At 39.5% G+C, this 14,388-nt stretch overlaps 2 protein-coding genes across 2 annotated transcripts in view; one reads left to right on the top strand and one right to left on the bottom strand.

The window, feature by feature from the left end:
- The window catches only part of ehmt1b (euchromatic histone-lysine N-methyltransferase 1b), a 30,399-nt gene extending 23,352 nt beyond the window's left edge, over nt 1–7,047 (bottom strand). Inside the window, exons 1-3 of the mRNA XM_078794211.1 lie at nt 6,912–7,047; nt 2,790–2,877; nt 2,191–2,711 (exon numbers count right to left, since the gene is read on the bottom strand). Coding sequence (XP_078650337.1) covers nt 2,191–2,711; nt 2,790–2,877; nt 6,912–6,989 — 687 coding nt within the window. The 5' untranslated portion in view covers nt 6,990–7,047. The remainder of the gene's footprint in view (nt 1–2,190; nt 2,712–2,789; nt 2,878–6,911) is intronic.
- Nucleotides 7,048–9,040: 1,993 nt separating this feature from the next.
- Nucleotides 9,041–11,100, top strand: ssna1 (Sjogren syndrome nuclear autoantigen 1). Its single transcript, XM_058064156.2, has 3 exons — nt 9,041–9,374; nt 10,216–10,415; nt 10,825–11,100. The coding sequence occupies exons 1-3, from the start codon at nt 9,323–9,325 to the stop codon at nt 10,915–10,917; spliced, it is 345 nt and encodes a 114-aa protein (XP_057920139.1). The 5' UTR covers nt 9,041–9,322; the 3' UTR covers nt 10,918–11,100.
- The last annotated feature ends 3,288 nt before the right edge of the window (nt 11,101–14,388 follow it).

Here is a 14,388-nt window from a genome sequence, read left to right as displayed (position 1 = left end):
ATCTAAAAATATGCAAGCCAACGTATTTTTGTCTTTTTATCACCTAAAAAAACATTGTCAAAATCAAGGCAATAGTGTCTTCCAGCCAGATGTAGATAGACTGATGCAGGCTAGACTATGGTAACGGCCTCCTCACTGGGCTCTCTAAGCCAGCTGTAAAACAGCTTCAGTATATCCACAATGCTGCTGCTCAAGTCCTGACTAGAATCAGGAAGTATGACCATGGCAGTGCAGTGTTTAGACCTCTGTACTGATTTCCTGTCGCTCAGAGAATAGACTTTAAAACAGCGAGGCTTGTGTACTAGTCTTTTCATGGTCTTGGGTCAAAGTGCGTCTCATGTTAGAACCACATGAATCATCTCGGGGTCTGAGAAGCTCAGGGAGTGGCCTCCTGTGGGGGTCAATAGTCAGGTCTGAACATTTTTTTCATCATGCATTGAGGTTTCTCACTTTATTCTGCGGTCTTTGAATGCATCAAATCAGTGTGGCTGTGAGGTGAAACCAGAGATGTCCAACGTGCGGCCCAGGGGCAATTTGCGGCACACAGAATTTTTTTTTTATTGGCCCATGGTACATTAAAAGAAAATGAAGAAAATGGGAAAAAAGTTTAAATATCAGGATAATGTATAATATTTAGGGGAAAATGTTGAAAGAAGTTTTTATTTTATGAGAATAACGTCATAATAAAACAATTATTGAAAGAAATAATAAATTAATATTAAAAGAGAAAATGAAAAAAACAAAAAATTGTGGGGAAAAAGAGTTGAAATAACAGGATAATAATGTATAATATTTAGGGGAAAATGTTTGAAAGTTAAAGTTTTTATTTTATGAGAATGAAGTCATAATAAAACAATTATTGAAAGAAATAATAAATTAATATTAAAAAAGAAAATGAAAAAAAACTGAAAAAATTGGAAAAAAGTCGAAATATCAGGATAATAATGTATAATATGTAGGGAAAAATGTTTGAAAGTTAAAGTTTTTATTTTATGGGAATAAAGTCATAATAAAACAATTATTGAAAGACATAATAAATTAATATTAAAAAAGAAAATGAAAAAAAGAAAAAATTGAGAAAAAAAGTTGAAATATCAGGATAATAATGCATAATATTTAGGAAAAATGTTTGAAAGTTAAAGTTTTTATTTTAGGAGAATAAAGTCATAATAAAACAATTATTGAAAGAAATAATATATTAATATGATTTAAAGTGTTACTAACTAAAGTTGAAATATGATGAGATGTCAGACAAAAATAAAATATAAATTTTTGGAAAAAAGTTACAATATTACGAGAATAAAGTCAAAATACGATAGAAATAAAGTACATTACAACATTAAAATATTTGAAAAATAAATACAACAGAAAAATGTAATTAAGGAGAAAAAGGTTATGTTAATACACTTTTTCCACATACATTACAAAGCTGAGATGTGGCCAGTTAAAAAAAAAAAAAGAAAAAAAGAAAACTTCTTAGCATATCTCAAAGTGGCCTGTCCATTGTTTGATTTTTCAATATGCGGACCTCGATAGAAAACGTTTGGACACCCCTGAGCTCGACAATGACCCATCAATTATCTTACATTATCATTCATTAGTGGTGACTACATATACATTTTATACTTTACATGTGTTAACAAATGTGTGATATAGATTGGCAATGGCAATCGAAGAGAGAAGTCGGGTGTGTTTTGGAGTAAATCCAATGTCAAAACAGCCACAAATGTTTCCCTGAAATCGGAGAACGTTAAGCTAGCAGGAATGTTTGGAGGGGGACAAGCGAGCCGTGTGTCAACAACGGACATTTTTGTGGGTGTATCAAATTAAAAGTCATTTTTACTGTTGATAGGTGTTTCGAGTTTGTAGAAAAATGTGTTTTTGACCAAACGATCAATACTGCATTAGAATCACCAAATTTGCAATGCCGTGAATGATGAATCACAAATGTGCAAGGGATCCACTGTACAGATTTTACTCTCGTAGCTTTTCTCCTTTCAGTGCATATCAAAGATGCACTTTGGGCAATCAGCCCAATGAAGCCATTACTATTATGTCCAATGTGCGTGGACAATGGACACACAAAACACGAACATGTCAAATGTGCACAACTGCTACTTCCCATTCATTATGCCAACATCCAAGTGATAAATGATTGAAAAGTTGAATATCATTCCCAGAATCATTTACCTTTTGTTCAAGAGTCACAGCCGGTCTGGACATGGTTTTTCTGGCTCTGTGTATCATGATGGGTGCTGAAGATGTGGTAGTTGGGGCTGCGCCATTTTTAGAGTCTAATGTCTCCTGCCCCAATGTAGTCCCTATAATAGGGTCGGTCCTTAGTGTGCCTAAAGTCTGTGCAGGCCCAGAGGCTGAGGGAGGGGGGGCTTTGGTCATGTGTACACCTGTGGTGGAACTTGAAGGTGACCTGTTAGTCCTGTGGGGGGCCGCTGCCATATCAGGCGTACTTTCAGGTCTGTCCTCCTGCTGGGGCTTAGTGAGAATGAATCCATTGCTTCCAATGACAGAACCGTGCGGTGTCTCCGTGTCCGGAATACCATTCTCATTTATCAGCGATAAGGTCTTGTTGTGGCCTGTTGCAGAGCTGTGCGTCGGGCTGTTGTGCCTCGTGTTGTCACATTCACTGCCATTTACGATTGCTTCTGCCACGGGGGAAGAGGTCAATCTGTCCATGACCTTTATTTCTCCATCTGGGTAGAACAACCAAAGATGTACATTAGATTACGAGATTATCAGAATGTGCAACTTTAAATAAACACAAACGGTACCTGTTTCTCCATTGTTTGCCAGGTCCAGTCCCTCTTTATTAGACGGCTCTTCCCCTTTGCAAATGCTTCCTTTGGCAAGACCAGTGGGCTATTGAAGAAAAACAAAACACAAGCTATCAGGACAATCGGGACAAGTTTCTAATTGGTGAGTGATTCACTGATGAGCAGATTAGTGATTTCCAACCAGGGGCATACCTCTAGTGGTACACAAACAAATAGCAAGGGGTACGTGGAAACATTTAATTTCTAAGATGACCAGTAAATATTCTCAGATGTTTCATATTAAGCCAAAATGGAACGTGTGCACGACAATTACTTTCCCCGGGGACACAATAACCTGTAGGACAGAAGAAAATGCATTTGGAGTTGGAATCATATTTGTTTTGCTTTCATGTATTGTTTTGTTTATTACTCACTGTCATAACTATATAACTATATACTACGGCAATTCTGATACCATCCAGGACTGAAATTGGCTGATGCTGATACCAATCACATGGATGAATTATACAATTTTCAATGTATTTCTGTATTTCCAAGGGGTGCCGTGAAAGTCGGGAGAAATTCCAAGGTCCCTTGACTGCCATGTGGCACACTAAATAGGCAATTACTAATACAATTACTCATGAATTAATATTAGTAGTAAATTCATGGGAATCAGGCAATACTGGTCGGTAACCAGTTGATGGATTGGAAATATAATTCCTCTTTCCTACAGTGTCTATTCAAATGACATAAATTATTACATTAATACACCCCCCCGGTCCAAAAGCAGTTCTCAAGTGATTTCACATCCTGCCATGTTGATAGATACCGGAAATAGCTGAAATGCTAGCAATTGGCATACTAACAATTAGCATGCTAACACCTAGCAAGATAGCACTGAGTACTGAATGTGCTTCTACGGCAGCTCAATAGTGATCATGTAGGTAGATGTTCTTGCTAGCACTTTGTAAGACAGCACTAAGTACAAAAGGCGCTGAACATTTTCAATTTGGAATAATTTGAATCAGTTGAGAAATGTAGAAGAAGGAAAAATCTCAAGAACAAAGGAAATCTGTATGATGCAAAATGTGGTGTTGTTGGAATGATGAATTCAGGAATTGTCAGGGTGAATGTCCTGAAGGATTTCCATGTTTGAATGATGCAAATTGGTAGAGAAATGGGGGGATTTGTGGAGCAAAAAACATGACATGACATGCCCATTGCAAATGTAGCTGATGTTTTTCTGGTCATGTTGCCATAGTTACTTGGAATGTTACAAATCATAAATACACCACTGAGAGATGCAACTTTTGATGTAACATGTGAGGGTCATTTGCATGCTGTGATGGTAAATCTTTGCCAAAAATATAATAATTTTATGTAAGGATACGTATGAGGAATAGTAAGATGAGCTTTGCAGTGGGCAGCCCCACACTTGTTTTTAAATGTCACATCCTATAGCTTTCTCTGTCTTCCAAACCTTCTTTGGGTATAAATGTCTAAAGAAGATAGATTTACATAATCTAGACTAGGTTACCGCTGTAAAACTGGACTGAAATGGACAATTTCAGCAGGCAAAACTGCAGCAATATTGAAGGTGCTCTGTTCTTAACCAACAGATGACCAATCAAGACGTGCGTTTCCTGACTCATCCAGTAACAGCCTTCACTCCAAGGCCACAGACTGCAAATTGTTCAGGTCGAAACAGTGCGCCCAAAAATGAGTCTTCCGGACAGATTTGCAGGAGCATACTTCAGTGCGTCCCTGAGCCAAGGACAAGCAAGCACCTTGTCAGGCAGAAACAAGGTCAGGCCTGAGAGCCAACAGAGAACCTGAAGTGTATCCCAAAGCCTAAGACAACAGTCAGACAATCAATGGTCTAGCCACTGAGGAGCTGCTTAGATTTGATGTGTGAAGGGAACAGGAATCCATCATTTCATCATTTCCATGACTTGAGTCCTAAAAAAAACCTTGTGTTCATCCCTCCCCCTAGTGGTGAACAAATGAACATCTGCTATATCAGGAGGGATGAAGGGGGAAGGGAGGCAGAGAAGCCTGTCTGCAGATCTCCGCCATTTCGCAACTGGATTGTTTACCGACACAATGCGGCCATTGCAGCGGTTTCCCACTAGGTGGGGAACATCAAGGTCTAGAAGCTCATTGATGCAGACAAAGGGCCCTTGCATATGAAGCAGCAAGGTCCAAATATTGCTTACAGGTTACAGTAAAACGTAGTTATTTTCAAGTGTGGCAAAATCAAGGCTCCAACAATTAAGTGTTCCAAATAAGGGATATTTGCAAAGACAAAATGACATCATTACATTCACACAACACTAAGGTACCCCAATGTCCAATCCCATGCTGCTGCTGGATGTTCCAAATGTGAAAAGGCCTGGATTTAAGCAACGAGATATCCAGATCTGCTGCAAGAGGCCCGAGAAGTCAGGTCTACCTTGACAATATACACAATCAGCCAGGGACAAAAATAAAAACTATCTCTGGTCTAAGCATGACCACACCCTTTATAGAGATTCCAGTTTGGGGTGACATCCTTTCTAACTAAGGAAAATTGGACTAATATATATATATATATGCAAGTTATTTCCATGAATTAAGAATTCCATTTCGACAGAAAAAAATGGCGAAATAGAAGATCACTCATGAATCCCAGCCCAACATGTCGACATACAGATCTACTCCAAAGGACTCCAAACAACAGTCTACTTTTACATGCAGGTTTTTTTTAGGTGAAAACCACCACAAAACCACATACCACACCGATACTATAGTAGAATTAAGAACTCATACACATAAGGTCAGTCGTCTTCCGCGTGTCTGGAAGTAGAATTACATCTGCATGTCACTTTGGAGTATAAGATAAAAGATATTATTCAGATATTATGTTGGCTTTACAGCAAAAGCACATGACCAGTCACTTCTGGCACGTGAGGGCGACAGTGCAAGGATATCATTGTTTTCAGAAAGTCCACAAAACAACATTATCAGATTTTCCCATACTGGGAGCATGTTGTCAAACTTGGAACAGCCTCTATGTGTGCATAGAGGCCCTAAACTACTTCCAAAATATATATATATATGTGTCTTCTAGTGGTGCAATGGTACATGGTACGTAATTGGACATTCAGGTATGGAACCTTCTGGGATTGGACGATATTTTGTTATATACGAGTATACCAGTATAAAGTCATCCAATGAGAAGAAAATGACTTATACTGGTATCAATGATCATTTAAAACCGAAAAAAGCAAGAGTTGCTTACATATAAAAAGTTCCATGTGCAGTTAGAAATGCATTGGTGACTACATCTTCCTTAATCACAAGCAAATGTATGGTTTTTGCATTGATCTGTTACATCACATCAACACAATAGAGTTGCAATTGGTTAAGAAGGAATACGGACATGAAAGCATGTATGTACCAGCTCTTTACATAACTCATTGCATGTACAGTATACTAATATTAGTTCACTTCAGATCGACTATGGCTGATGAAGCTTTGGTGATATACCATGGACAGCGACAATAAATGATCATTGAATGTGCCATGAATGTAACTTCTGCTGTGGAGACTGACGCATGCCAAGATTGACGGCTCCAATGATCAATCGATGGTAACATATACAGGCTGGCAACTGGTTTCCAATGGTTTCCAGTTGAGTTTATCATGCTTGTGGTGCTTGGTACGTTAGCATGCATTGCTGAGATTACTGCTATAGTTTTTCAATTGTTCACCCTTAAACACATTATAATGGGACTGTCTGTGTAGATTATCGCTACAACCCGTACAGTAGATGGCATCATCATGCTGTTTCTTAGCACACCTCATACGCCAATGACACAACCGATATGATAAATCATAATATCTGTCCAATACAGTAGAGGTACAATGATGAGTACAATTGCTTTAAAATCAGCATACATTTACATGGAACTCAGGAAACGTCATGATTGTTTCCTTTCATCGCCCATGCAAGTTACAATGCACATGTACATGTGTTGGACACACAAATCAATAACTTCATGTTCTGTTGACAAATAAGGTTTAAAAACATGATATAATACACAATGGCTTTAACACGTAAATCACAATGAAGCGGTTAAACCTAACATGACTCACCACTCTTTCTGTTGGAGCCAATGGCTTTTTGCTGTCCCATGGTAGTTTCTCACCCACTGCTAATGTTTCAAACAGCATTAGATGTTTGTAAGTTTGAAAATCCTCTTGCCGATTTTAGTGATGCTGCTCAAATGTGCAGTCAGGTCGGTCGTATTAAATTTCCAGGGTTCTGAGTTGCACTCGGCTGCAACTTCTTTAACAGTGCTGGATCTGTGTCTGGAATGAACTGCTTGTATTGACGTGCCAATCCAATTTTGCCGATATGGGACCAATATCTGATATCAATATCGGATTGGGATACCCTGAGTTACACACAAACAACTGAGTCCGAGGTTTTAAAAATCTCTACTTTGGCTAAGGCAATGACTACATTGGTGTAAACATGCCCCACTCCCTCTGTCTTCTTCTTCTCTTGCAAATGTATGTTGTCAAATCTGCACCATTAGTGCCCCAAGGAGATATATACATGCATATACATGCAAAAGAAATATTTCCAGTTGAATAATGTGTGTGTTCATCTGAATTTTCTAAAGTGGAATACATACTATTATGGTATTTAGATTTAACTCGTAGTTTTTAGTGCATATAAGCCTGCCATCAAAAGATGAACCCCACATCTTTAAGTCAGCACGTCACAACATATACTGCATTGATGACCCCTGCCTGTACACCAGCTCACCATCGGGCACATAGAAAAAGGAAAATACACGAATACTAAGGTTCATGGACGCTAATCAGAGTTGGGTCAATGTAAATTGGGAACGTTAAAGGTTTGGGGGCAGTCGCCATGTGTTTACATGGCATCTTAGCTGAGCTTCCTGCAGCTAGCATTGTGCTATACAGTGTTTATCATATTTATGCTAATCCAGTCAAATATCATGTAGTAGTCTTCGAAATACTAAAACGGAATGTCAATTCCGTTTCATCTGACGGGGATGCTAAGCCATGTAGTCAGTCTTATTCGCTACTGTGGACACGTTTGTGCAGTCTGCTAACTTAGCAACAAGCTACACAGCAGTGTACGATTAGCAACCATACACCGGTAAATCAGCTAAAGGCTAAAGGAGGCGTAGCTATGGTTCATGTTTGAAGCCTGAAACACAAGCAAGAAGCAGGGCACTGACACGAGCCTGGACCATGTATGAGTAACATAGAGAGAATTGCATAAAACGTGCCCGCACTGAGAATTCATGTTCCAGGGCGCAGCATCTTCCTACACATTCAAGCTGCCCTCCGGTAAGCACAAAAGCAGCAGACCAGCGGCTGGCAGCGGGAAATGGACAACACACCGACGGCCGCGACTAAGACAATTCTCCCGCTTGGCCACGCGGTCTCCGCTCACAATGGTCAAATACGTTTTTCGAAACGGGGAAAGGAGCGGAAAAAGTGTCACAAGCTTGCAGTAGATAAGGTTCACTCACTCACCTCGGTCTCTACCGAAGCCATGGTGCCTGGACCTAAACCCCGCCCACACCGAATGACGTCACATATCCGTTTTTTCCCGTCGAGATGAAACGATTCTGCCATGAAAGAATCTACTGGCTATATTTGTCTGTAGTGTACCACAATATTACATAATAATAAATAAACATAATGTTGAATAAATACCTCAGTGAGTGAAGAAATTATACAATACCATGATTTGTAATAATGCAATTATATATATATTAATTATATAGCCACAGAATATTACCATTATTGCCTTATCCTTGCAATTGCTAAAACAAAATAAAATCTATACTACAAATAAGCAAACAAAAGCAAAAACTATGATCTTCTTTCCGTCCATCCATCAATTCATTTTCTATGCCGCTTATCTTCACGAGGGTCGTGGGTATGCTGGAACCTATCCCAGCTGGCTTCGGTTGAGAGGACACCCTGGACCGGTCACCAGCCAATCACAGGGCACATATAGACAAACAACCATTCACACTCACATTCATACCTATGGACAATTTGGAGTCGCCAATTAACCTAGCATGTTTTTGGATTGTGATAGGAATCAAAACACAGTGAGAATTTAATTTAAAAAAAGTCATGTAAATTATATTGTCCTTGTTATATACTCCGACACAGTCGGTGGCGCTGTTCATGAAGAAAGTCATGGTTGCTACCGGTCAGTAAAAACAACCAAAGAAGAAGAAGCGCTAGCAGTAGAAGAAGAATAAAACGAAGACGTTAGTTGGAGTGATTCTTTTCCATAAGTCATTATTATTTGATAGAAACTATTTGGAGCAGTACCGTTTTATTTATAAAGTCATATATATGTGGTGTACTGCTTACGGCGCTTCGTGAGAGGGAAAATAAGTAAGGCTTGGCCGACTTCCGCCCCTCAGCTTTTCACTCATTTAAACGGAGAGAACTTTTGCTTACATCGTGAACGTTAGCATCGGTTGTCAACAGACGCCAACATGGCGCAACAAGCTGCTGCTCTGCAGACATACAACAATGAACTCGTAAAGTGTAAGTCATTTATTCATTAGCCCATTTTCAACTGCTATGTTTATTATTCCGCGACTTTGCTCCCGTTTTTGAGGGCTTTGACGCGATGGTAGTGGTGTGTTGGTCATGAACGAACGGGTCAAAAGAACTATAGTTCTTTTTTGTGAACGGAATGAAAGAGGTCACCGCCCCTAAAACACCCCGTTTAGTTACAAATGTTTTTTTTGATTGTCTGGAAAGTCAGTTGACCGTTCCTTTTGCAGCACGTTTGTCTGTCTTATCCTATCTGTGGGCGGGTGGGGTTAGCTGACTGAAAGACTGAAAGAGATTGACCTCGTTCATTCCGTCCACAAAAAAGAACTACTTCTTTTGACTGATTCGTTCATGACCGACACACCACTCGTCATCACGTGTCTTTGCGCCGTTGAGTCGGAACGAACGTGAACATGAGTGAACGGACTGACTCCACACGGCTGACCGGGTCTATGCACAGGGGAAGATCAAAGGCTAACGACCAATTGACCGAAATGAACAGATCTTTTTACTGAATGAACCGGAATGATCCGGTTCACTAAAATAACCGGGTTTGCCCACCACTAATGCATGACAACTCACTGGCTCCAGCTGACGTCGGGCAGCAAACTTTGTTTTGATTTTAACGTTACTTTGAACAAAAGTGTAAACATTAATAACTCGGCTCCACAAGGTCAGGTCTTCTTCATAATTGGTACATATAATAATCAACAAAAAAACTAAATTTAGTCATTTTTTTTGTGATTGACAAATTTTGTGATCGATTAAACCTCAGTCTGAGGCTATCCAGATAAAACTAGGATTTTTATTTCCTGTTTGTCCACGCCAGGTATCGACGACCTGTGCTCCAAGCGCGAAGAGTTGAACCGTCAGATCAAGCTGGAGGAAGAGGAGAGGGAGCGACTACAGCATGACATCGGCATCCTGTCCGAGAAGCTTAGCAGAGTCAACGAAAGCCTCGCACAAAGACTGGCTGCACGCGCCACATTCGACCGCACCATTGCAGAAACCGAGTCTGCATACACCAAGGTTTTTTTTGTCTCGTTCTCAGACGTTTTTTTTTCATTCCTTATTCCACAACTAACAAAATGCACCCATGATTTTGGTTGAAAATCCTTTATTATCACAAAGGGGTGTCACAAGACTGCGAGAAAAAGAGTGATTGGCAATTCATACTGTCAAACATTTGCAGCATTTCTCGAAATGTTTGACTGTTATTGATGCTACATCTTTTGGTACGTTGACCACAGTAGTTCAGAGTCTCCAATTATGTGGATGGGAGCATGAAACGTGCCACCCGCTGACCTTTTGTTAGAACACCTAAGCACTTTTGCTCTGTGCTATGTTTGCTATATGCTGAACAACAAAGCACTTTTGCTTGATGTTTACACTGGTCCACAGGATATACTTCACATCATTTCCTCCTCTACTCCCACAGATCTTGGAGAGTTCCCAGTCTCTACTCAGCGTCCTGAAACATGAGGCAGGAAACCTCAGTAAAGTCACAGAACCTCGCAGAAAAGAACACTAGTGGTTCTGGAAAAACCTTTTAATTATGTAGTTTTTACACCAATAAATTATTAAAAAGTAACATTGGGGGTTCAGAGTTGAGTTTTAGCTTTGTGTGGGTTATGGTAGCTTGGTTATTGTATGTTTGTGGATAATTCAAACCGGCAATAAAAGCCTGTTGTTCTGGCGATGGATATCTGGTGCTTGTGTCTCATTAATATTATTGACAGAGAGAAAAAAATGTAACATTGATGGCTTCCAATGTTACGGGCATGACAAAAGCTCAACTGTGATGTTTTCCACACGGCCCAGTGGAGCGGGTTCTTTTTCATATGTTGTGCAGGGGCGTCAAACGGCAACTGGCATGGTGAAAATCATTGATAAACACGAGCACAAATATTTACAGTTGTTACACTTTTCAATTTATTTAGCTGTACAGGTATGACATCACTTCTGTTCAAATTTTCATCGACAATAACGTTACATATCTGAGGCAATTCATACTTGCATACATGAAGAATGAAAAAGTGGACAAGATGGACCTTCTACTACAGAGTCACCACCAAGCTGTGCATTTTGCATTGCAGAGTGCGTACGCTTCTTCGTCGTTTTTTTTTTTGTCATGCTCATTGGAAAAAGTTACTGCTGGTGTTTTGTTAAATTGTGGCAACTTTGTGTGAAGTCTTTAGCTTTTGGTCCTCCGAAGAAGAAAGGCAGCTCTGGTTGGAGCTAAACAACGCATTTGGTAGTTTTAATCCCAAAGCAGCACAATATGCCCTCACTGTTTTGCTTCATAATAATTGTACTGATGAGCTCGACTGTCTAAGAAACCAACATTTTGCCAATATGCTAAGCCAAGGGTGTCCAAACCAAGCATGCACGGGCCATAATGATATTTAGAATTTTTTAAACAGCCAAAAACCAATCCAGCATAGATAGAAATGATGAATGAAAGGGGTTTTGTGGTGTAACTTGTTCGTTAGCAAAGAACTACAGTGTCAACTGCTGATGACATCATAAACAGGTAAGGTAGCTGACTTCCTGTTTCCGTGCATTGGCAAGCTAAAGGATGATTTGTGATAAATATACAGTTGCACACAACAAGGTACATGCCATATAGTGTGCTACCCGGAAAACTTTCAATGTTAACCATAAAATATGCTCAAGAATGAAAAAAAATATATATTTTTGATACTCTAAATCGTATGTGTCTCGTAGTCAATAAGCACATTTTAAATTCAGTTTTACACATTAAGAATCAAACACAGGCATAGTTACACAACATCGTGTCTTGTCAAAGCATTTTCCTGCTGGAAAATGTTGAGTTAATTTACTTGTCAGACAGCACCCTCTGCTGGATTTCCTCCTGCAAATAAGGCTATCAAAACATCCATCCTCACTAGGGTCTCATTAGGTATGCTGGAGCCTATCCCAGCTGACTTTGGGCAAGAGTCGGGGTACACCCCGGACTGGTGGCCAGCCAATCAAAGGGCATCAGGTCTGTTATAGGTGACAAAGCACATTATTACTATGATTCCCCCCTAATTTTTCTTCTTGTAATTTTTTTTCAAAATATAACATAATTTCCACCAAAATTGCTTCTAATATTACAATATACAATTCAATTTATGGCTTAATTTTTTTCTCATAGCATTATGACTTTATTGTAATATATCATAAAATCACAATTTTTTTTTTAGTTAATTTTTGTTAGTTTTCTCGTTTAAAAAGGGGGAAAAAAACCCACACATACTTTGGACACCAGTGCGTTAAAATTAGACTATACCTTACCATCTATTACAACAGCTGGAGATGAAAAATACATTCAATATGTGGAAAAAAAAAAAAAAAAGACGACCACGGCGTGTAAACTGCAATGCAAATACAAAGCATATGACTTGTGGCGAACAGCTTAAAAATCGCTGGCGTGTGGATGAGCTCTAAGGATGAAGGAAGGAAGAAAAAGGACAATCAGTCAATCATCAGATTTAAGAGTCAAGGCTGTGGCAAAGTGTGCAAAAGTGGACTTTGCATCCATGGGCAGTGCATTCATTGTGTACAGTCCACACCATGCCTTTCATTCCGCTATAAAAAACACCTGAATTTTTCATCAGAATGGGAGGAGTCCTGGTTTGTTATTCATCTTTACAATCAGCTGTCAAATAAAACAGCAAAGACAAAGCCTTTGCTTGAAGTGTTTCCTGTCATCCACTCAACGGATTAAACAAATTCAACATTCAAGACCGGAAAAAGAAAAAAAAAACAAAAGGTTACGTATGATCATCTGGTGTTACAATGAAACTGTACAACAATACTGGTTGAGAGTAAAAAATAAACAACTTGAATCACTTGGCATTAGGACTCGGTGGTGCATTCCCATTCATTAAAAAAAAAAAAAAAAAAACTAGCGGACCAACCAGCTTTCTTGCTCTGTGTGGAATGTGAGAGTACGTGAGGTCCTCGTGCATCTTTCTACCTTGACACACACACACACACACACACAAAAAAAAAAAAAAAAAACACAACATTGTACATAAGCAGGTCTTAAGACATGCAAAACACTGAGAAGCAATAAATACACAAGAAGCTTGCGAGGACGACACGTTTCTGGAACGCCGGCAACACAGACATTTTGTTTTTTGTTTTTTTTTGGCCCAAGGTCACTTGTTCAAGCTTCTGTCAAAGAAAGAAATGAGCGCTACGGACTGATGCAAAACCTCCTCCAGGGTGCATGCTGATTGATTTCATACCTTGAAGATGTTTTACCTGCCTGTTGGACCAAACACGCTTTGTCATGAAAAGATACAAAAAGCAAAAAAAAAAAAAAAGGCATAAGGAAGCATTTGGAGTAAAAAGACAAACAACCAGCTGTTGCTTCAACTAAAACCATGCACGTACAAAAACTACTTGTGGCACCCGACATCGACATCGTTGTTCTACGGGAAGTGAGGAGATGCGACCATCAGGCTGTGTCTCAAATTTGCGCACTTTGTTCGGTGGTACTCGTAAGCTTTTTGATAATGTTCACAGTGACACGAACCAGGCAGACGTTGCACTCAAAAACGGTCAATACGGTGAGTGTGCAATGATGGACACTTACCAGTGCCTTAGCACCTTGGATATACTGAGTGGTTGCAATTCACAATTAAAAAGGAGAGAAGCAGAAGAAGAATGGGGTAAAATATTGTAAGTGTGCAATAACACTAATCGATTAGTGCACTCAGGGACTAATTACACAGTGTAAACTGCACTTTTATTCAATTGTACTAAAAGTGGTATTTGTAGTCTAGAAAGGCTGTGCACTTCCGTACTTGCACACACTGAGAAATACGACAAAAAGTGGTGTCGTTCCCCATACGTTGCAGTTAGAACAGCCAAACTGGTGAGTGTGCAGTGATGGACACTACCCAGTTACTTAGCACCTTGGCTATGCAGTGAAAGGGCGGACACTAACTAGCGAGTGGTTGCAATTCCCAAGTAAAAAGGAGAGAAG

This window comes from Doryrhamphus excisus, linkage group LG10, assembly GCF_037039965.1.
Source record: "Doryrhamphus excisus strain RoL-2023G ecotype Guam linkage group LG10, RoL_Dexc_Guam_v1.1, whole genome shotgun sequence".
In the NCBI taxonomy this organism is placed as follows: domain Eukaryota; kingdom Metazoa; phylum Chordata; class Actinopteri; order Syngnathiformes; family Syngnathidae; genus Doryrhamphus; species Doryrhamphus excisus.
Note: the sequence above shows the minus strand (reverse complement) of the source record. Positions and strands in the feature narration are given on the sequence as shown.